At 28.7% G+C, this 24,688-nt stretch overlaps 2 protein-coding genes across 2 annotated transcripts in view; both read right to left on the bottom strand.

Moving 5' to 3' along the window:
• LOC135950350 (ubiquitin-conjugating enzyme E2Q-like protein CG4502) overlaps nucleotides 1-13,867 on the bottom strand; it is a 31,568-nt gene extending 17,701 nt beyond the window's left edge. Inside the window, exon 1 of the mRNA XM_065499897.1 lies at nucleotides 12,958-13,867. The gene's annotated coding sequence lies outside the window, so the exon portion shown is untranslated. The remainder of the gene's footprint in view (nucleotides 1-12,957) is intronic.
• A 5,848-nt stretch (nucleotides 13,868-19,715) lies between these two features.
• The window catches only part of LOC135952173 (uncharacterized), a 42,639-nt gene continuing 37,666 nt past the window's right edge, over nucleotides 19,716-24,688 (bottom strand). Inside the window, 3 exon segments of the mRNA XM_065502010.1 lie at nucleotides 19,716-24,184; nucleotides 24,294-24,448; nucleotides 24,520-24,684. Coding sequence (XP_065358082.1) covers nucleotides 21,359-24,184; nucleotides 24,294-24,448; nucleotides 24,520-24,684 — 3,146 coding nt within the window. The 3' untranslated portion in view covers nucleotides 19,716-21,358.

Here is a 24,688-nt window from a genome sequence, read left to right on the forward strand (position 1 = left end):
CGTTATTGATACCCTTTATTTTAAAATAAATAACAAAAAAAAGTTATCTTATAAAAAGTGACATTGAATGCGATGTTAAAAAAGTTGACGAAAGTGATATTAAGGATGACATTGATGAGGATGGAGGGGCGCTTCGCTACCCCTGTCCCTTAATAATGAATTCTACAGAGTGTCAAAAAATTTACCAAATAAAAAATGTGAAAGGATTTTATGAAAAAATAATACCGGAATTTCTTGAGTAGTGAGTTTTCCTAAAATTTTCTCATACCAACTTGAAAAAATTAGAAGTTAAAAGGAGGCATAGTTGTTAGTTCTTCAAGTTTCTACAAAAAAAATATCTTATTAATAAAAATGTGTAGTGAGGAGGCCCCTATTTAAATTTAAAAAAAAATAAAATCAACAATGGGAATCAATTTGAAACAGTAATGGCAGAACGTATACATAGCTGCAATTTATTTGTATTTAATTTTTTTTATTTCAATTAATTTTAAACATGGTTGGGATGAACTCAGACTTAAGTCAGTTCTATTGAAATCACATAAAAAATGTTGCTATTAGCGGAGTTATCTATTGTAAACAAAATAAAAAAGTTTATACTGCTACGAAATAATTGCACTATGATGCAAACAATTATTTCGCCCGGCCAAGTGCCGGCAGCATATGAAATATTTACTAGCGAAGCCGGTGTTCGAAATATTCAAATCATTGCTTCACTGGAATCTAATAGAAAAGGAATTTTTTATACGAATAATAAATAAAATCCAACAACTGCCACGAAATACATATGGATGATACTTATTTATTTTAAATGATCGATAACAAGTCGACATCAACACAATATTATTAGTAAATACCGATTAAGCGTCGAGGTGAGAGAAACAATTTATATTTCACTTAATTTAAAAAATTTAATTATGGAATGGTTGGTTTTATAGTAAATGAAATTATGCTTAAGTGGGGTCATATTATGATATTTTATAATGCTACTCATACGAACCATAATATAATTTGACAGCAACCATAAAATCCAATAATAATATGACGCTGTTCGATTATTTTCACCACACACTGTATGCCTGCATTTATATTCCATTAACTTTTCAATTCATCCACGAAAAATAACAAAATTATTGTAAATATGCAACACAAATACATTTACTATACATATTCATATTCATATATGCAGAGGCACACTCACATTTACTCATACATTTATAAATTTATACTCATAAAATAATTTCAGTTTCATTATTTATTAACAATTTTATTTTTAATAATTATTTTCTGTTATTTAAAACAAGGAACCAAGAAAAATAATAACCACAACAAAGAAATGTGGAAGTGTTGAAATCAATTGTTGTCGCCGTCAATGTAAAACAACAGAAATTTTTTTAAAAAAAAAAAAAGTTGTTCATGTGCTAGGAAATTTTAAATACAAATAAGAATTGTACCTCAAGACCGTAATTGAAAATCGATGTGAATGTACATACATACGTAAATAAATATGTTTGTATGTAAATAAATAAAAAGAATGAAACAAAAACTAAATAAATGTATACTTAGCTTATTTGTATTGCTTATTTATAGTAGATATTGTACAAATACTTGGTACTAAATACTAGACAGAAAATTTGTATTGTTTTGTACATAAAGAATAATTTTCATTATCATTGCCAGTAAAAGTTGTTTTCCTTCTCTCATTTTGTTTGAATTTTACATGTCAATCTAAATCTCAGCATCTGCTATATATGACTCGTGCACAAATCCATGAATTAATGCAGATTTTAATTGAAATATTAAAATATTTCTGGAAAACAAGTATGTATGTACATGTAATGAAATAACATCTATATATAGGTGAATAATATTGGAATGATAATTGCACATCGGCTAATTTAGAACCGAGCTTATGAATATTCAGCGCGTTTTCATTTAGACATGTGTAAATATTGAAGTAGTGAATTCTTATTGAAATTTTATAATAACACACATTTTGATTGAATTCTATCAGCCTGATAACTTTTTTCTCATATCTCAGAAATTCAAGGACTGATTTGCTAGATTTACGAAAGTTAATCTGACACAACAGAGAGGTTTGTCCCACAGAGAGGGCCACTTTAATCAGCCAGAGAGAAAAGTATTTATATGTACCTAATAGGGTTCCTACGCGGGAATATTTTTTTGTTAATTTTCGGGAAATGTTTGTCGGGAATTTTCAGGAATTTCTTCATAAGTTTTCTTGTAAAAGTTACAATATTCAGATACGTTTCGATGGACAAATTTGTTGCTAATTGAATTATTCTATTATATCCATAGATTTTTTCGGCAAAGAAGTATTACTATTGAAATAACCGAATTTTTTCACTCAACTCAAGCCACAGAAGATAAATTTGGTTATTATGAATGAATCAAATTTAAAGTTTATGCTCTTAAACGAATTATTAAGATGCCTAACATTACATCTTTTAGGGATATTCAATGATTATTATTTATATTTAGAGAAAATCATAAAAATAATAGTGGTTAAAATTTGTTTATCTACAATCAGATTATCAGATACTGATAAAAACTGCAACTGTGACAATACCGATCAAATGCCATTATTAAATTAGAAAGCTTTATAAAGGCTGGACCAACAACCAAATATACATATATATACTCCTTTGCCGTGAATTCCCGGGAATGAAACGATTTTTTAATTTCCTACCGGGAAAGAAAAAAGTCCGGGAAATTAGGAACCCTAGTACCTATACTAGACACTAAATTTAATATCAATTCTAGTTGAAAGTTAAACAATAATTCCTGTGAGCTTTTAAAAATTGTCATCAAATGGCAAAAAGTTGAATTTATATAAAATATTAAACTTAAAATTTGTCTTTACTCATATGCCTATAATTAGGCTTATAATGTTAGATTTTTTCAAATAATCTCTAGTTTTTATAAGGTGTCTTCCATTAATACATACTTTGAATTTCGGTTTCCATATCACCAAATAACCTTAGAACAAGGATGCTGCTGACATTACACAGATGAACAATAAATAATGAAACAAAAAAAAAACATGAAACACGAAACGAAATAAAATAAAAGCAAAAAAAACAACGCACATTCAACTTGGGGGACAGTTAACCGAACACCCTTGCCACCCCCTCTCTTTGTGTGTCGTATTGACGTCAATGGAATCCATTATACAAGTAGTTCCTATTAATATTTATATATGTATGTATGTATGTATGTGCGAGAAGTACAATGAAAATAAAGGAACAGGAATATTTGGTGTTTACATGAAAAATAGAAAAAGTATCTGGATAATAATGGTCTTCTGCCTGATTAACATTTTCTATACGAATAAATACAAGTTAATGGAATAATTTTCAAAGAAAATCTCTTTTTTGTTTATTTCCAAGTGAGGCTTGGAATATTAATAATGAATGAGTGTCAGAATGTGCGGGTGCGTGCGATGTGTTTCTATTGAAAAGTATCATCATATGTATATATGAGCAGATACATAAAATTAAAGATACGAAAATATTAAATGAAATGTGTAGGCGAAGGTGTATTAAACATACATTCAATGTTACTTGATTTAAAAATAACCATTATCAATGATACGGGATTATGAGCAACTCTGTGAAGTTGCTGATGATGATGATGGTCATAGAAATCTGGAACGGCTTTAATGTCTAAATTGATATTAAACTGTTTACCTTTACAAAAGGATGTAAATGTCAGTTACGAACATAAGTAATAACTAGACTAAGTTTTGTATTTTATTAAAAGCCTTCAAAGACTTTGTGTTGAAAAGTAAATACTTAGAAAAGTATCTTAAAGAATCTACACTTATGTACAAGAAATGTCCTTAAATGAGTTCAAGAGCAAAAGATATAAACAATTTCACATGTATTCAAATGTATGTATGTACATTAGGCTGGGTCGATTTTTTTCATAAAAAATTCTAAGAAATTTTCCCCAAGAAACCATAGGTATAAAATCAAATCCTATCTTGCACATTTCAACTTAAATCCAATAAAAAAAACTATTAAAAAAAATATATACTGAAATATCATTGGATAAAAGTCGAAATGCGCAAGATAGGATTTCATTTTAGACCTATGATTTCTTGAGGAAACTTTCTTAGAATTTTCCGTAGATTGCGTTTCTGCTATACGAATTTTTACTTTTTTATCGTCCATACAATTTGACCCGGCCTAATGTACATATCTATGTATACTTGTTATCGTATATGAATCAATTTACAGTCCAAGTACATGGCCAAGTGAACTACAGATAAAAAAGAAATACGCACACTTATTTTATGGCACTTATTTTACACTTTTTGGATTTGGAAACAAAATTCTGAAAATTTGAGTACTACTTTGAGAAATTTTCAAGACATCTAATGCAATTAAATGGTCATTGCTGAGTTTTCAACATATGGGCAATGTATTTTATAGCATTTTTTATAATATCTAATGATTTCAGTGTCAATAATATCACGTTATCGAGGTTTACAATTGTATCGGTTTTTTGGAAACTCTACTCTAAATATTATCAGATTTTGTTCAAATTTGCAGCATTTGATTTCCAGATATCGAAGAATATTTGTTATACGTTTAATAAGGGCCACCCTAACATACACACATACGGTAATTACTGCAACTAAGCAGTGTTGCCATGGACATAATAAAAAAATAAATTGTGTCCTCCAAAAATTAAGAGTATAAATAATCAATTACGATCTCGACAAAGCTAAGTCAAAATATCTGATAGTAATGCATAGTCGTCTAGAGTACCTTGCTATTGCTTATGCCTATAAAAAGTCAAATGAGTTAAAGTCTTTACAATCAGTACAAAATAAAGCTTTGAAATGTGTCTATAATTTAAATACAAGACATAATACATATTCTTTGTTTAAGGATTATTGCAAAACAACATTACCTATATATGGAATATATTTAAAACATATATTGTTCTATACCATAGTTGGGGGTAGTGCACTAAATTTTGATTGAAATCAGCATTGCACTATCACTCACTAATATTGCAAAACATTTAGTTTGCACTATTTTTTATCAGCTATAGTGATAATGCTTATTTCTTAACTAGCACTAACAAAAATAGTGATAGTGATAATTTTTTAACTATCACTAAACGAAAATTTAGTGCAAAAATCTGCACTACAACTAATTAGTGCAAAATTTTAACCTGCAATCAAAAAAAGCTGCATTAAATTAAATCACTAAATTTTCAAAAATGAGTAGTCATGAAATTGTTTAATCCAAATTCGAAAAATAAAAATTTTAAATATTTTTTGTTATTTTTAATGAAGTTTTAAATTAGTGTACAGGAATAAACTTAAACCATTTTTAACTTAAACCATTTTTAACTTAAAAATTTAGTGCAAAATTTGAAGTTGCAATCAAATTAGTGCATACAAAAAAGTTGCATTAAACTGATGATTGCATTTTTTTAAATCAACTAATTTAATTTTGAGTGCAAAATTTTTTAACTCACTATCACTAATGTTTAGTGATGCTGCTAATTTTCAACTCATCACTAAATATGAACAAAATGATTGCACTAATTTTGCTCTATCACTAAGTATTAGTGCAAACTGCAAAATTAGTGCACTACCATACAAATCACTTCATAATATTGGACATAGATCCGTAAAATTTTATAGAAATCAAAATAGATTTAATATGAGAAACATATATAATCTTAGAATACCTAGGTGCAGATTGGAAACTACCAAACAAAGATTAGAATATGCCGGCAGTGTGAACTTTAACAATTTACCAAGTAACTTGAAAGACTGCAATCGTTTATTAATATTAAAAAAAAAACATAAAATAGTATATTTTTCAAAACTTAGAAATGATTCTTTACTAATACTAAAAAACTAATTTGTAAATAATTGTAAATAATTAATATCTAATGTTTTTTCTTTAAGTAACATGTGTTAAAAGTTTATTTAATATTGCCAACTTGTCATCTTATAATGAATTGTATTAAACTTTTTAAAAATAAATACTTATGAAAAAAAAAAAAAAGTTTACTGTAGATATTCAGAACTAGTCACTCAGTGCCAGCTGTTTCAAATGTGGTCTTAATTTCGACATTTAAAATAAGTATGATTATATAGGTTGAGATCTGGGCAACATCTGTTGTCACATATATACATATTCTGACATTTGTTGTCCGAATTAAGTGAAATTTTACAAAATCCACGATAAAATCGATTTCCTACCTATAAAAAATCCAAAGTATGTATTATTTATAGTTGAATATTGTAGAAATTAAAAAAGCAATGACTTCTGTTGAAGTCTATAACAACTATGTATGTATGTACTTTGAACAATTTTAAACACTGTCGAATTGACTTGGGCATTAATGGGTTAATAAAAAAAAGCTACGAAAGCAACACTTAATCGCTGAATTAATATAAAAAACAAGTAAGAGTGCTATATTCGGCTGTGCCGAATCTTATATACCCTTCACCAAATTATACTTCAAAATTTTAAATATTTTTAGGTAAACAAAATTTAATTTTTTTTCCAGTTGTTTTTTGAATTTTTTGAAAAAAAAAAATTTTCGATTGTTATTTTAAATTTAATTTTTTTTTTTTTTAAATTTAAAATTTTTTTTTTTTAAATTTTAAAAAATTTTTTTTTTTTAAATTTAAAATTTTTTTTTTTTTTTAATTTTAAAAATTTTTTTTTTTGTTTTTTCAATTTTTTTTTTTTTTTAAAAAAAAATTCGGGTTCAAAATTTTTTTTCCCGATTTTGACCCATTGTAGGTCCAACTTACTATGGTCTTATATACGTCGTTGCAAATGTCTTTGAAATATCTATCATTAGATATCCATATTGTCTATATTAATGTCTTAGTAATCCAGATATAGGTAAAAAATAGGTCAAAAATAGAGGTTGTCTTGGTTTTTTCCTCATATCTCAGCCATTTGTGGACCGATTTTGCTGATTTTAAATAGCAAAATTCTCGAAAGCATGTCTGACCGAATTATTGAAGATTTGGATCCCGAAGATATCTGGGGTCTTCAGAAAACTGATTTCAACAGACAGACAGACAGACAGACGGACAGACAGACAGACAGACGGACATGGCTTAATCGACTCCGCTATCTATAAGGATCCAGAATATATATACTTTATAGGGTCGGAAATGAAAAATGTAGAAATTACAAACGGAATGACAAACTTATATATACCCTTCTCACGAAGCTGAAGGGTATAATAATATACAATTTATTTCCCTCATATATTTTGGTCATCATGCTGTAGTATGCTTGCGATTATTGCAATTAATGCACAAATGTACAAGGATATTAACATGAAGGTAAATATCAAGGTAGAGATGATGCAAGTATGTCATAAAAGTAAACAACTGACAAGATGTTGGAAATGATGAAAGCAAAACGTTAATATTTTAATCTCGAGAAAGATTTTCTTTAATTGGGAATTGTGTAATTCAGCAATTAAAATGCGTAAATATTAAATACATACCATTTACCATTCCGATTGACAATTTTACAAAATAAATTTCCGAACCTATTAAGTACATTTAGGTATAGGAATAGACTTAACAATGTCCGTCTGTCCATGAGTTAATTGAAATACTTTTTCAGAAGACCCCAATCTATATTTTTTAATTCAAAATTTAACACAATAATCACTTGAAATCCCCCACAGATTGTATCCTTCAATAAACATGAGTTTTAGGAAAAACAATTATCGAATTTTTATGTTAGTGTATACTAAAGTGAAGAGTATATAAAATTCGGCACAATCAAATAGATTTTACACACGTGTTCAGATTAAAGAAACAATTTTATAATACCCAATTTGATAAGCAATCGTTAAAAGTTGTGCTAAATGTAATATTAAACAAAACTAATATTCCCTAATTTTACACACTTAAAGGATAAGAACCTGAATGATGAACATGATGGTTTACTATCGAATACCAGAAATAAATTAAGAAAATTAAATATTTGTTCATTTCTATAGCTATTAAAAATATGTAAATACTATTTGTTAAGATCTTCAATAGATCTTTAATAAAATGCAAAACATTTTTTATATGAACATCTATATAACAACGAATCTGATTTACTGATTTTGGACAATGATTCATATTTGGACTTTATGCTAAGTGTGTTTTGTCACTACACAACACCGTGGCAAGAGTATTAATTAGATATGATATGGTTTTGATTATAACTAAAAACAAATACTTAAAATCCAGATAAGATAGTCTAATAATGTACATATTATTGCGATCGATAGTCTGATGTACAGTAAAATCTGCCAAAGGTTGACTCTGCAAAAATCCAGCAAGAATTTATTGTTTAATAAGTGACGTGAATTACACTTTTAACCTTTTTATATCAGGGGTCAAAATTCAAAGTTATACGCCTGTAATTAAAACTATTTAAAATCTATCTTCTATATAAATAAAAATCAAATGTCGTTCGTTGGTAATTGCATCAGTTGAGAACGGCCGGACCATTTTTATTTTTTTTCAAATGTTGGTCATTGTCCAACTTAGCTTTTTACGGAATAAAAAATTGACCACGCCCACTTTTTACGATTTATCCAAAATCGGAAAACGGCTGCACCGATTTGCCTAATTTTTTTAATCAAGAAAAGGAACTCGATCTGTGATGACTCATATTTCTGACCAAAAATCGATTTTTGATATAAAAACTCAAAATATTTAAATTCGCTAATAACTTGGCCAATAAGCATTTAATCAAGAAAAAGAGCTCGATCTGTGATCACTCATATTTCTGACAAAAAATTATTTTTTATATAAAAACTCAAAATATCTAAATTCGATAATAACTTGGCAAATAAGCGTTTAATTAAGAAACGGAGCTCGATTGGTGATCACTGACATTTCTGAACAAAAATCGATTTTTTTTATATAAAAACTCAAAATATCTAAATTCGCTAATAACTTGGTCAATTAGAGTTTAATCAAGAAAAAGAGCTCGATCTATGATCACTCATGTTTCTGACCAAAAATCGCTTTTTTATATAAAAACTCAAAATATCTAAATTCGCTAATAACTTGGTCAATAAGCGTTTAATCAAGAAAAGGAGCTCGATCTCAGACCAAATTTGTATTACTTATGTATATAAAAACTCAAAACTTGGACAGGACAACGTCTGTCGGGTCAGCTAGTATAAAATAAACGAGATTAGTTTGTTAATATAAATTGCTGTTTCTATATTGTGAGCTTTGACTATCATACAGAAAAAAGAATTTCATTATTGTAATGATTTTTTTAATACATACAGTGGTGGCCAGGAATTTAAGACAAAAATTGTTTGCTAAATTCCATGTAATTATCAATTATTTTTTCAAATATTTCCACAAATATGTATGCATGAGGACTGTTTTAACACACAAGTGTGTTTTATTCGACTGTATCAATTCATACATATTCACCATGAACACATAAAATTTTTCTACAACTTGACCAAAATTTTTTTTTTTTAAATAAACATATTTTCTCACATTTATATCATTATAATTTTATTATTATAAAATATTCGGACCAAATTTCGTATTTTTAGTTCCATTAGTTTCGGTCATATCATGTTATTAACAGCGGATGTTCGCTGAGGTGGGTCATCGTATTTCCACATATCTTTGTCCATATATGTTTTATCGATTTTTCCAAACATTTTTGAGAAACTAGAAACATTAATAATAAATTTCATACCCTTAGAGGTCCTTTTATTTTGGCTCTATCGCACTTAAAATTCAGTGGATGAAAAAGATTCAAGTATTTGTCTTAAATTGGTGGCCACCACTGTATGTATGTATGTAAATACATATTATTAATCGAACATGACTTTTTTCCCAAGCATTTTACATTGAAAATAAGAACATCACAAATTATACAGATATGAATCAGCTGATTTCAGTGATATGAAAATAGAAAACAAACAAAAGAAAATGTCAAAATTGTTGTAGTTTTGAAAGTGAGACGGACACTCGTTGCCTATTTGAAATTGTATTCTTTCTCTCGCTCTGCCAACCATATCCATTGAAAAGTGGTTGTAGAACATCAAAATAACCATACAGCATATCGGTAATAATCTGAACATATTCATAATAAATACTATAAAATTGTACTTGACGGGAATTTTAACTATTTTTACTTAACTTTGTATAAACTTTTTGTATAAACTTTCAATCAAAAATGAATCAACAAAATCTGTAACGTTAAAATAACATTAGACATTCCAAAAATTAAGTCAATTTCGCGTATATTCTCTAATTGAAAATCATAAAAAAATTAAAAATTGTCCAATTAAAAATTGTGACACTCTTCAATAATTTTCTTCAAGCCTCCTAGATTTTATTTGAAACCAAAAAATTAAAAAAATTTAAATGAATTAACTGTGTAAAATAATCGAATTGCATTCGAGTTTCACTACAAAATAATTAAATTCAGTTCAATTGTTTAATTTCTATCATAAACAAAAATAAATGTCAAATATTATTAAATTTCTGAATTGGAGCAAAATTGACGAGGTTTGGAAATGAAATTGTTCCAAAAAAATTAAAATAACTTGTGATATTGATATAATAAATCGAAATGTTAATGTTAAAATCTTGTGTATTTTGTTTTGAACAGTACTCTGTTCAAAATTTTGTGCGAAATGCTGTCAAACTACATATAAAATATTTTGAATGAAATATTTGCGAAATAATTTCGCAAAAGCAGTACTCTGTTCTTTTTGTGAAATACATCTGGCAACCTTATTTTTCCACACGAAATAACATAAGCAGCACTTCTTTCGCACGAAATTTAAACCAACAGCTGATCATTTGTTGTAGTATATAAAATTTTTCGCACGAAACAACCATTACTTTTCGCAAATATGTATAGAGTACTAAGCTTTAAACGGAAGCAAAAAATACTGTTCTAAATAATTGTAAAAATATGTGACTTTTACAAAAATCTACCCTTACTACACGATTTTTTTTACATATAATTGGGGTATTCACACGGACTACTATTTGGTTATATTGTCATAATGTCCTAATATATTTTGATAGTTTAAATAAATTTTTGTTGTGTTTCAAACAAAAAAGTTCTAAACTAATAACATTATTTGAACTATGTCATAAAATAATAACATTTTTTGTTTAAATCACAACAACAACTATTATAATATACTAGATGACCTCGACGGCTTCGCCCGTTTCTCCAAAAAATATCTCTTATTAAGAAAAGTGAGAAGTAAAAAGAAAGCAATATATTAAAAATTAAAATTTCCGATTTTTTTATTTTTTTTTCTTAGTACTCTGTTCATATTTACGAAAAAATTAAAACAATAAAAACAGAGTACTGCTTTTGCGAAATTATTTCGTATATATTTCATAGCACGAAATTTTGAACAGAATACCTGCTTTACAAACCACATCCTTAAAATTTCGAATCGAATACAAAAAAAATCGCTCCAGCCGTACTTATGTGATGTCATTACATACATGGACCATTTCATGTTTATATATATAGATTAGGAAATTATGACAATATGACTAATAGCAGATCATGTGAATATACCAAATTCGGTGTTAAATTCTAAAATAGTAGTTTTAAAATATATTTAGGTTTTCTATTTTATAGTTTAATATTATTAATGGTCTAATAGATGTGCGAAATTGATTTAAAACCTGTATTTTGGACTTTAGGTTATCATGGGTTAATGAAGTCCAAGTAAAAAATATATTCTTGTTTTGATAAACAAAGTTCATGTTTTTATAACGTACTAGAAATTTTAAAACACAAAATCATAAATAAGAAACCCAAAGAAACAATAGCGGTATTCACAATGTAGAGTACTTGGCCTGGTAATGTAATAAAGAGCACAATATCAAAAAACTAAAAACAAAATACATTACAAATTGAAATATTTGTCAATAAATAGCTTTTCTGCTTTTTTACTAGGCTATTATGAAATTATTATATTAGAAAATATGCTACGAAATGTTTCATACAAATATAGCAACTAGCTACATATATGTACAAATATGTATAAAAAATTGGTATCGGTTCAAGTTTACGTCCTCATTTAGTGTTTATTAGAATCGAAAACAATTTTAATAATTGTTTAATTTTAAAAAAAAAACAAATATACGAATTGTCTTAAATTAGTGTCGATTGGACAATTTCGACTTCTAATATATCTATCTATATATATAAAAATGAAATGGTCCATGTATGTAATGGCATCACGTGAGAACGGCTGGAGTGATTTGGCTGATTTTTTTTTATTCGATTCGAAATTTTCAAGAGATTTTAATTTTAATTTTTAATATATTGCCTTCTTTTCACTTCTTACTTTTCTTAATAGGATAAATTTTTTTATAAACTTCAAGTACAGCATTAGTAAATAGCTACCGAACGAAGCCGGTGCTGTCATCTAGTAATCATATAAATATAATCTAAAATAATAATTATGCCCTTCATTTAAAAAAAAATTATAAAATTTGGAAAAAGCACACTTCGCAATACAGCTCGTAGAAACGGTCAGAAATACATAAAATAAGAAAACAAACAATAGTAGGTACCTACATATAAATAAATTATAAATGAAATAGACACTTATTTAAAGAATAATTAGCATCACTTTAATTTAAGTACAATTCAATTATTATTGTTTTTATTGATTAAAGTTGAATTCATTTGTATTGTTGTAATTCTTATCATTTAATTTTATTTTTTATTGTTTTGTCCTATATCGCTCATATACAAAAATAAATTGATATCAATATAACAATACGAATATGTATATTGTATGCACATAAATAAATAAATATTAACAAATACTCATATACAGAACAGAAAACTAAATAAATAATAAAATATTAATAAAAAAATAAGAGTTCATTCACTTAACAACTTAACTTACCCCTTAAATACTCGTACTGGATAATAATTCTGACATTTTTGCCCATCTAAGTACTAACAACACTGCACATTAGATTAGTGTGTGTGGGTGGGTATATGTCAACATCCAAAATTACAACAGACATACAACAAAACACACAAAATTATGCGATTTGCTAAATTTTTAAAAATATATATAATTATTTGTCTGGTTTGAATTGCGGGCTGTTTGGTTGTTGGTTGATGATTATCAGACTTTGATTAAAAGTTTCTTGTTTTCGTTACTCCTTTCGTCTCCTTTTTTGACATTCAGAAATTTTGTGCAAAAAATCGATGTTGTTGTCTTAAATAAAAAACATCATCATCATCACCATGATTAGCACCAACAAAACGTCATTACAAAAAAAAATAAACTTAAACACTCGACTCGAATTGTAATAAAAAAAACTAAATGAAATAAAACACTCCTTCTTTTATTGTAAATTGAATTTATTGCGTATTTGCAAAAATGTTTACTTTATTTTTTCTTTTTTCCTTTTATTCTTCTGAAAATGTTTAAAGAATAAATAAATAATCCTTCAATTTATTTTTCACTAGTTAATCAGCTGTGTATTAGACTTGTTTTGCTTATTTAATTTCGTGTGTGGTGTAATACGCTTCTATTCATTTTCACACTAGCAAAAAAAAATTATTTAAATTTAGGGAATTTTTCATTTACACAATTTTATTTGTTGTTGTTGATGTATCTATACTTTGATTTTTCCTTTTTTACATTTTTAATTTTCCACTCGTTTTATTTAATTTTTTTTTATTTTTGTATTATCATGTAAACACAACAAAAAACCGAAAATAATTTTACATGCGAGTAAATTACAAATCAACAACCCACAACCTCACGTGTAAAAGTACCATTGATGACTGCTGAAATAAGTTTTGATACGAGTATCAAGCGAAAACAAAACAAACAAAAAAAGCACCACCACCAGTGCCAGTGTTGCCGGAGCAGTTGATTAAAACATCGCCATTACTAAATATACATACATATATACGTAACGGTTTTATTGAATTGTTTTCAACACAGATATAATACGATTTTTATGCTATCGAAATTTATAAAAAGTATGTACATGAAAATCTACAATATATGATGCTTCAGCTGACAACGGAAACTATTGATTAAAGTCTAGTTTTTGTAGGAAATTGTTAAAATAAAATGTTTGTCAAACTTGCCTATTTGATAGCGCATTCACATAAAAAGTAATATAAAAAAGCTAATCATTCGGAAATTTGTAGAAAATTCCATAGTTCTTTAAAAATATTGGGTGTCAATTTTTTTTTGCTTTGGATAATGTACTGGTTAAACTTTCAGTAAATTAATGAAAGAGCAATAAATATTTTAAAATTTGGAATCTTTATCGGAACAAAAATTTTAAAAAATTTACTTAATATTTTGAAAAATTACAATGTCGTTCTTATTTTTATAAACTTTTCTTATTTTTTGGACTTAACATTTATATAGAGATTTCGTTTTTTAGAGTATATTTTTTATGGAATATTTTATGCTCATATTCGCATATTTCCGGTTTTCACGTATTTGACTACATTTATAAATAAACAGAAAATAATCTGTAAAAAATAAAATAAAAATCCCTTGTGTTATACAGATGCCATCTCTGTGTATTAACTTACTTTCGCAAGATAAGGCAGTTTGTGTAGGTACGACAGTTTCTTATATGAAGAATAGTAACAAAAAATTTAACGGGTTTTTTCATTTAAACAATTAAAATTTTTACCATTTAAAAATTACACTTTAATAGAGAAAAATAGAGTTTTGTTTGCTTTGGAAATAAATTGACTTTATTGATAAATACCATTATTATATTTTCATTATTAGTTTAATATTCAAATTTTCTTCACTGTTTTGTGGGATATTTTAACATTACCATCTTTTTGTATTTGGTTTTATGTACATACCGCTAAAATTCGTTAAATATATACTTTTTGTTTCTAAATATTTATGTACTACTTCATGTAATATATGTTAGATAGAAAGAGAGATTATAATGGGAATTAAAAAACATGCTAATTTTATAATAAATACAAATTTTGCAAAAACAAAACACAAACCATTTTTTTATTGTTATGGAATTGTATGTTTTAAGTATGTAATGTAATTAATTTTGTAATTATTTATTAATTTTATTTGTTTAAAGTTAATAATACATGTTTTAATTAATGTTTCGAAACATATTGCTTTGTCATTTACATAAAAAATCATTTATTTAGTTATTTTTTTAATTATTAAATTTTAATGTAATTGTATGCAATACGACAGATACTTTTTGTTGTTGCTGTTGTTAAATATATAAAGACGATTAAGAAAATTGTTCACATGCAAACGATTTCTATATTATTGTATATATATAATATATAGTATGTATATACTCGGGTATATTGGAATACAGGTTACATAGGGAAAAAGTGGGAGTAGAAAGACGGTGTAGGTAAAAATGTTTTAGATTTTTCTTTTCAATTAAAAAGTTTTTATTATTTCAAAATTGTTCATTTATAACTATTTGTATATACACCATTTTCAATAATATTTTATAAGAATTAATATATTTTCTTTCAAATTTATTTTGTAAAAATTCCTTTCGATTCAAAATAAATGCTGTCTCTAACCACAAATGCTGTTTTCTGATTTCAACTAACACCTGGAGTCAAATTACCGCCCCAGGATTTTCAGATTATGGCATTTGATACCAAACAAGAAATATAGTCTATTTTATTATAATTTCGATATCGAAATTCTTTTTCGGTAATTTCGCTCGTTATCGAACACAATCATTATAATTTTCCACACATTTTATTAAATATCGCAAAAATAAAAAATATGGCACGTTCGAATAATTATTCGCTCGTATACGAATGCGAGAATTCGGTATATATAAATAATAATTGTTTTTGGGGAAAAAATCGTATTTCATTTATGATTAGGGTTTTTAATTTCCCGACCTTTTTTGATTCCCGGGAATCGGTAAATTTTTTTCTACATTCCGGGTACCCGGCTATTCCCGAAATATATAATGATACTGTAAATTAGGAATATTATAGCCAAATTTCATATTTGGCTTTTTTTGGTGAAAAAATAGAGTTCCAACTTGTTTTCTGCGTATTTTCATCAGTTTTTAATTCCCGGGATTCCTGGCTAAAAATCCCGGGAATCGGGTAGTGAAAAATTGGCAAAGTTCCCGGGAAATTTGTACCGGGAATTCCCGGGATAAAAACCCTATTTATGATCGATTTTACTGACATATTCTATTCTGACAGACGGCCGGACCTAAAGGAATCCAAAATTGTATATACTCTTACTACTCATGATGAACGATATAAAAATCATACCGAATGCATAATTTCTAGAGTCCCATAAATATTCGGGTTCACATTCAGCACAATTATAAATAAAAAATTGCGCGGGAGTTTGTTCCCCTGGAGTTTTTTCCCATTGAATTTGAATAGGAAAAATGAGAAAATAGCGGGAGTTTTCTCCCGGGGAACTTTTATTCATAATTGGGCTGATTAAGCCAATAATGGACCAAACCCCAGTATTCGGGCTAAATTTTTTGAAAATAAATATTTTTTTCTAGACTAGATTTCAAATGAATCAAATGAATCAATAAAATCCGACGTCAGCTTCATTATATGCGAAAATTTAAAGATACACAATACCTACAATTTTTAAATCGCAAGTTTTTCGGAATTAAAAAAAATAAAAATGAAACGACTCAAAAGAATATCATATAAATCGAAAGTGAATTTGTTTGTGATGTCTCATGTAATTCGTAACATATGTAACTAGGAAAAGCTATTCTATTTCTATAGACCGATCAAATATATAATTTTACATCTGACAATTTATTATTGCGTAAATTAAATTTAAATTTTATCAAAATATTATAGAAAATGGTAAAATTGTTTTTTATTTTTAAATAGTTATATATAGTTATATATCCTTATTAAATTACATAAAACACTAACTAAATTTAACAAGTAACAGAGCTATATTCGGCTGTGCCGAATCTTATATACAATTCACCAAATTATACTTTAAAATAAATTTTTTTAAATATTTTTAGGTAACAAAATTAAATTTTTTTGAAATTGTTTTTTAAGTTTTTTTAAAAAAAGTTTTTTCCAAATTTTTTTTTAAATTTTTTTTTTTGGGAAAAAAATGTATGACAAAAAAAATTTTTTGATGAAAAAAAAATTCGGGTTAAAAAATATTTTTCCCGATTTTGACCCATTGTAGGTCCAACTTACTATAGCCATATCTACATCGTTGCAATGGACTTTGAAATATCTATCATTAGATATCCATATTGTCTATATTAATGACTTAGTAATCCAGATATAGATCTTGCTGATTTTAAATAGCAAACTTCTCGAAAGCATGTCTGACAGAATTATTGAAGATTTGGATCCCGAAGATATCTGGGGTCTTCAGAAAATTGATTTCAACAGACAGACAGACGGACATGGCTTAATCGTCTCCGCTATCTATAAGGATCCAGAATATATATACTTTATAGGGTCGGAAATGAAAAATGTTGACATTACAAACGGAATGACAAATTTATATATACCCTTCTCACGAAGGTGAAGGGTATAAAAAATAATAGATTACCCTCCACATAAAATTTAAACTTTTTATACCCACCATCAAAAAAGATTTGGGGTGTATTGATTTTACCATTCCGTGTGTAATATATTATATAATATATAATTATTGGTCGTAGAACCAAAAGGTATACATATTCTAGGTCCTCATAAGATTCTAAGACAATTGATACGGTTTGTTTGGTATTGAAAATGGGTAATATCGGTCCATGATTTCACCTAGTCATAAAGATGTTATTATACGGCAAACCTGATAAAATGTTGAAAAAAAGTGCTCTGAAATTATACTATAAAGTATGGCGAAAATCGGACAACATTTGTCCCTAGCCCTAATACAAGGTCCGCCTCAGAAAATGACTTGAACATTCATAATTGTCTTACAATAATTAATATCGTGATGAAATTGGATATAACCAAGTTTTATATGAACCTTAATCTTTCTACCAGCTTTTGTGACGATCGGTCCATAATTAACAGAAAAATATTTTATTGTCACATATTGATAGTGGGTATACACGATCGAAATATATTACCACTATGGTGATCTGGGGTATAAAAATACATCGCAATTATAAGCTTACGATATACATATATACATATAAAGGAATACTTGGAGAAAAGTCTCGAAAAATGTTAATGCTCAAAAATCCACACGTACATAAGAGAATTGTTTTTAATTTAAAGTTTTATTTTTTCTTTGCTAATACAGATTTTTAGACAACTAAAGAGTGGATTAGCCGACCGTAATGTAATGTATCCTTAGCGGAACGGAACAGCTGATCGTTTTTGCTGTGTGTGAAGTAGTTAGAGCAGTTATAGTGATAAAATGTAACGTTGCTGTAACGTCTGAACATGTTAAAAACAGAATTTCATTAAGTTTCTACTTGACATCTGCAAACAGGGTTGATTTTCAAAAGCAATTAAATTGAAAACTAATTATTTTTTGAAAAATAGCACACAATATTGGTTTCATATTTTATTATTTTATATAAAATCAACTATAAAACGCTAAAAAATTATTTTTTTGGATTTTTATGTCAAATTCGCGTTACATATTTTTAATGTTCTATAATCACGTTACGTTAAGTCAACATTACGGTTACATTCCATCAACGGTCGGCTATCCCAGCCTTAAGCCGTTTCATACTCTATAACTTCCTTTATCCTATAAGAGTAAGTAGGTACTGATAAATATACATAGGCATGAATATTCTAAATATTAATAAAAGTAAATTACCGCAATATTTATGTAATTAATGCTCTAAGGTAACATAATAAATATCAACTTAATCCTTAGAATATGAATGTACTAGTTTATAATTTCATACATAGAATTCCTATAGAAATATACGGCGCTATACATAATGGCAATTCATTAAGTTAGAATACATATATATTTTGATTTTGAATATGACTGATAATGGGCAATAATTCGACACCCGCATTAACTATAGAGGAGTGCATACAAAATTCAAAATTTCTTTATGAGCTAGTCTATATTTGGAAATGTTTAAATTGATGTTAATTTAAACTTTTTGCTTGCTCGTTTAGTTAGTGTTTAGAATTTAATTTGATACTTAATACCTTGTTGTTGTTAAGGTTTTTAGTAAATTTTTCTAATACGAGTGATTTTATTACCTTTTCACGTTTTTCTAAATTTAATTTGTTATTAATTAGTTATACAGAAAGGCTACATACTAATCAACAAAATTTCATACTTAACCCTTAGGGTTTATTTCATTAATAATATTTCATTTTAAGTTTCTTTCTTTAATCCTTAAATTTAGGTGTGGTATAATAGTTAATTTTATTTTATTTATTTCTTTAATTTTGTATATTTCAGGCCAAAATATATTGGTCGTTTAATTAATTAATTAATTAATACTTTCAAGTTTGTTTTTCGTCTTTTTATTGTTCTTTTTTATATTTTAATTAAATTGTTTGTTTTTAACTCAATATTTGTGTGTTTTTAACGGAATCTCAGTTTTTCGTAAGGAAGTATTTTTTTGGTTTGTTTCATTTCAAATTAACTTTAAAAACTTTTTCAAAGTCTATACAATAAAACAGATGCTGAAAAAAAATAACAGAAATAAAAACAAAATATTTAAGATTTTTTACGAGATTATAATTTGTTTGTTTTATATTTCTTCTTTTTCAAATTTATATTAACATTTATATAAACTTTGTTTTGTATACTTAACGCTATTGAAAAATTATAATATTAATATGTATTAATAAAAATTTAAATATAAATTTAAATTAAAAAAAAATTATCTAAACTTAAACAAATCGAAGAAAAAAATGATATGAATATGTGGTGTGTGTTTTAATTAAATAAAACGATAAAAAACTAATAAATTCTTAGTAAGTCTCTGATTTAAAGTTTTATATTATATATTAGGTAGTTGTCTATATAAATATTATTTTGATTTATTTATATTTTCTTTGTCAGAGATCGTGTAAAATTATAATTTAATTGTTCTAGTATGGATATGTTTATTGTTTTATTACTTTATTAAAGAAATATTAAACTAAAAATTAATTATTAAAAAAAATTAAAATAATAATAATGATTTACAAAAAAAACTTGGTACAATAAAAAATAAGGACGTTAAATTTGAACTAATTTTAGCTGTTTTGGCTGCGAGTGTATTTTTTAGCAGAGAAATAAATTAGATTTATTAAAACATTGCATTTTAAACGATGTGAAAATAAATATTAGAGAATAAAATTTTCAATTTTATAAAAAAAGATTAAAGTTTTAATTTACATTTATCTATAAACGGAAGTGTAATAATCATTCTATCAGAAACAATTCCAGAAAATTTCAAATTGTTTGGAAATTTCTTTAAAAAAAAGAAATAAATTCTCAAAAATATATGTATGTATATCTTTTAGAAAACTCCTAAAAATTTCTATGAGAAAGACTTAACATGCAATATTTTTTTAATCTCTGCAGTTCACTTTAAAACTAAAATTGTTTGAAATATTTAATTTCACAATTTTTTCTCTAACTAATTTTTCATTACAACTTTCATTTTAAAATGCAACACATTTTATCCTTTTTTATTCAAATAGATTTTAACAATATTTCTTTTAATATAATTATAATTAATTCTAAAACTTTGATATTTTACAATGAAATGTACAATATGTTTATTTAGAAATCAAGCTTACGGAATTTATTAAAACCATAAATTTCGTTTACTTTTTATAAAAATAACCCCCGAGAAACAACAAAGATTACAAAATACACAGTTTTTTTTTTTTTTTTGAATTTCGAATTAATATCCAATCTCACAACAACATTCGCATTTGTAATTAAATTTTCAAACGTTTTTAAACTATTAGCATTACTAGGTAGCACAAAACAATTTACATAGCAGCGTAGAATGAAAATTTAGAATTAGGAAATATGGCAGAATTAGAAATATGTATGTATGTAGTATGCAGTGTATAAGACTCGTAACTACTTGTATAAAGAGTTATTAATCTTAATAAAATTTAATTTTGTTGAAAAATTAATGCACAGCCTTTGATTTGGTTTAAATCAGTAACTATTCCAAAAGTAACTATCACCTAATATGAATAATATTTAAGGATCGAAAATATTCAAAATGGAATAGAACTGAATTATAATTATAGTATAATCTACTAAAACAAACTTAATATGTTAAGAAACACCAATACCACATAAAGGAAGCAATTTTTGGTTTAGGCAGAATACGTCGAAGATGGCAAAGTTGCTATAATATGATCTCGGTAGAACGTCTTTCTTGGGCCGCATTAAGCAATGGGTCACAATTGAAAGCGTCTGCTGCCAATGGTGAAAACTTTGAAGTGCGTTTAACCCGACCTGTACTTGGAGCGGAGGCTGTAGTTGTTACTACAGCCGAGCCATTGCTACCACGTATTGCCGTTACAGCCGACAACGATTGTATCGATGGCTGCTGCGGTGTCGAACATAGTGACAGAGACCGAGATGTATGCAAAGAAGTCGACGACGATTGTGGTGGAAATTTCGCAATGGTTACAATCGAGGTTAGAGTAGCTGAGGATGAATCATTACTGCCTATTGATAAATCACGATGATGCTGATGGTACTGCTGATGTTGTACGGCAGATAAGTGCTGAGGCGATTTCCTCTTCAATTTCCCTGTCGATGGTAAATCCTTCTTCTTATCGGCTTCTCTGGTTGTGCTTATCGATTCTTGTAGGATGGCTGATTGGCGTATGGTTTGTTGTAGTAAAGAATTTACATCAATGGCTGGCCAAGTGACCAGCGAAACACTTCGTCATAAGTATGAGTCGACTGGCGAATCCACCCGTTTGTGACGATGATGTTTACTATAGTGTTTGCAGGGTTTACGGCCTTTATGGCCATTTGCATCATCTCCCTGACTTGTGGTCGTATTAGTTGTCGAGTCAATGACCGCCACATTGGGTATACCAATGGCGCCACCAGTTCCAGCAGTTGGTGTAGACGAGTTGTTGTTATTTGTTGGTAATTTACGAGGTGTTCCCTGTGATAATTGGTTGGTGGAGGATAGTGAAAAATATTCGGCAGAATGACTTTGGGAAGAGGTATCTTCAGAGAAAGCATTACTTAAGCTACGTATGGTAACATCTCCTTCATCTCCGGGTGTGGACACAACGGAGGATGGATTTGTCAGCGGTGTTAAGGTACTGGAGTGTCCTTCTTCACCCTCGAATGCACCAAGTTTACATAATGTTAAAGAGGCTATTGTAGCATCTCTGGCAGTACACATGTGACCGGTATGGGACTCTTCACAGCTGCCACTGCAACAACAGCAAGTGTTAGAGTTGCAGGAACAAAAACTAATGCTAACACTGCTGCGGCGACTAGTACGTGCAGAACTATCGGTGGTTTCTTGGACTAAAGGTTGGGGTTGGACCTCTTCCTCTACTTCACCATTTAGGTCGTGTTCTTGGCCCTCCAAATCTTCTGTACTCGTCTGAGAAGCTTGCCTCAGTGGATGACAATGATGACAATCGGCTGACACTGTGAATGCATGTGAGCCATGTGGAGCCGAACGAACGGAATGTCGGCCTTCTAAAGGCCATTCTTCAAAACTGCTGCAACTACTAGAATGTACATGAGAGCACGAGCAACTGGAACATCTGGAACAGCTACTGCAATAGTCATCAGCTGCTATAAAACGTTTGCGTTTTATTTTAACGCATTCATTTTGTATGGGCCTTGCGCCCAAAGCATCGTCCATACGCGTATGATCACAGCAATGGCAATAACATCGGCCCCCAATGGTATAACGTCGCATATCACTGTCCATTACGTCTTCATTGGACAATTCATCAGTTTCTATGGTAGTGTTGGAGTTCAAAGATGATCTTCGCTTTAGACGTTTTCCTCTACTACCATCATCGCTGTCAACGTGGAGAGGAGCTCGTATTATGGGTACTAGGGCGCTATCGGCTGCCACTTTAAAAGCAAAGTTCGAAGTGGCTGTTGTGGTGATGTCTTCGGTCATGGTAGCAGCATCTATTTCTATGGCTATTTCTTGCATGGCGCCCGAATATGATAATCTTTGATTTTGATCATCACTAGAATCCAAGGAAGACTTGGTACAGGTATTTGGAAGATGGCCCACAGAGGAGCAATGTTTCTTGTGTAGATGATGCATGTGAGACGGACGGTAATGGCGTCCCGAAGAGCAACGTTTATGACGTCTGAAACTACGATCTTTATTACAAATTGGCCAATGACCAAGGTCTATTACCGATGCTGACACATTCTTATCATTACCCGGCATCACTGCTGCATGCTGATGTCGCGAATAGTGATTAGGATGGTGCGTTGCGGAGCAGCAACAGTGTGAGGTAGGTGTTACAGTGTGTTGGCAGTGGTGTTGACACCTTTGAACCTCTGAACAATTACAATAGTCCCTTCTCTTTGTCGCCACCAAACACGTACTATGCTTTTCACAACAATAGCACGGTTTGTGGGAATCACCCTTCCTACTGCGACGTTCTTCCCAATTAATCAATGATGTAGGAGTCTGTGTGGCATTGTGCCGTTTCCGTGGTTCACTTAGTAATTGTGTCGTTAGTATTTGTTGCTTGCAAGAGCAGATATTGTTGGCCAAACCACCATCATCTTTGAGGTTTTTATAGCCCTTGTGGACAATAACCACATCTAGTACATCTAAACCATCCTTATCTTGGTCATCGTCTTTGGATATGGCGGTTTTTGTTGTTAGGTTTTTGCCTCCCTTTCGGTTCAGTGAGTTGTTATTGTGATATGAAAATGCACGATTGTCGTGATAGTTTTTATTGAATTCATCATCGGCGTGGGCAGTTAAGAGATGGTCATCGCCGCTGCCACTGCTAATTGTATTCGGTATTGATTGACTAATGCTGTCGGAATTGTTGTTGTTAAGATTGTTGTTAGTGTGTGAATTTTGCTGTTGTTGAGTTTGTGTTTGTTGTTGTTCTTCGGGGGCAAACTGCTAATCTCCGCGTCGAACATCACGAGGTTTAGAGTTATGACGATATATCCAAACCTGCATTAATATGGCTATATCAAGACTCACCTAGAGCAACAGAACAGATAATAAAATGAAAGTAAAAACATAAATCAGCAAATAGATAAATATGCAAATAATTCCGGATCTTCTTTAATCTTTCGACTTTTCAACAAACCTGTAATGTGCCACATATCCAAAATTGGGACGGTGCATTTCTTGCAATAAAGTAACCAGTCTTAAACATATCACCCAGTGTCCACATGAGTACCATGTGTATACTCATGCCATATGTAGATTTATTTTTAAAGTTTCGTACAAATTGAGGCGCTCCTAAAATAAAATACGCACACAAGAACAAATTAAACAAATCATGAAATAAATTTAAAATTCACAAGACTAACCTAACATGGCCTCTGTAAAAACGGCCACAAAACCAACCGTTTCCATAAACCAGTCAATGGAAAGCATTAGATATGTTATGGCAGCTCCTACCGCCCAAACAACAAGCATAAAATCCAAGTATGATTGAAAATCTGTCCAGTTCCAAAAATACTTTAAATCTAGATCTAA

Source organism: Calliphora vicina, chromosome 2, assembly GCF_958450345.1.
Source record: "Calliphora vicina chromosome 2, idCalVici1.1, whole genome shotgun sequence".
Classification (NCBI taxonomy): Eukaryota; Metazoa; Arthropoda; class Insecta; order Diptera; family Calliphoridae; genus Calliphora; species Calliphora vicina.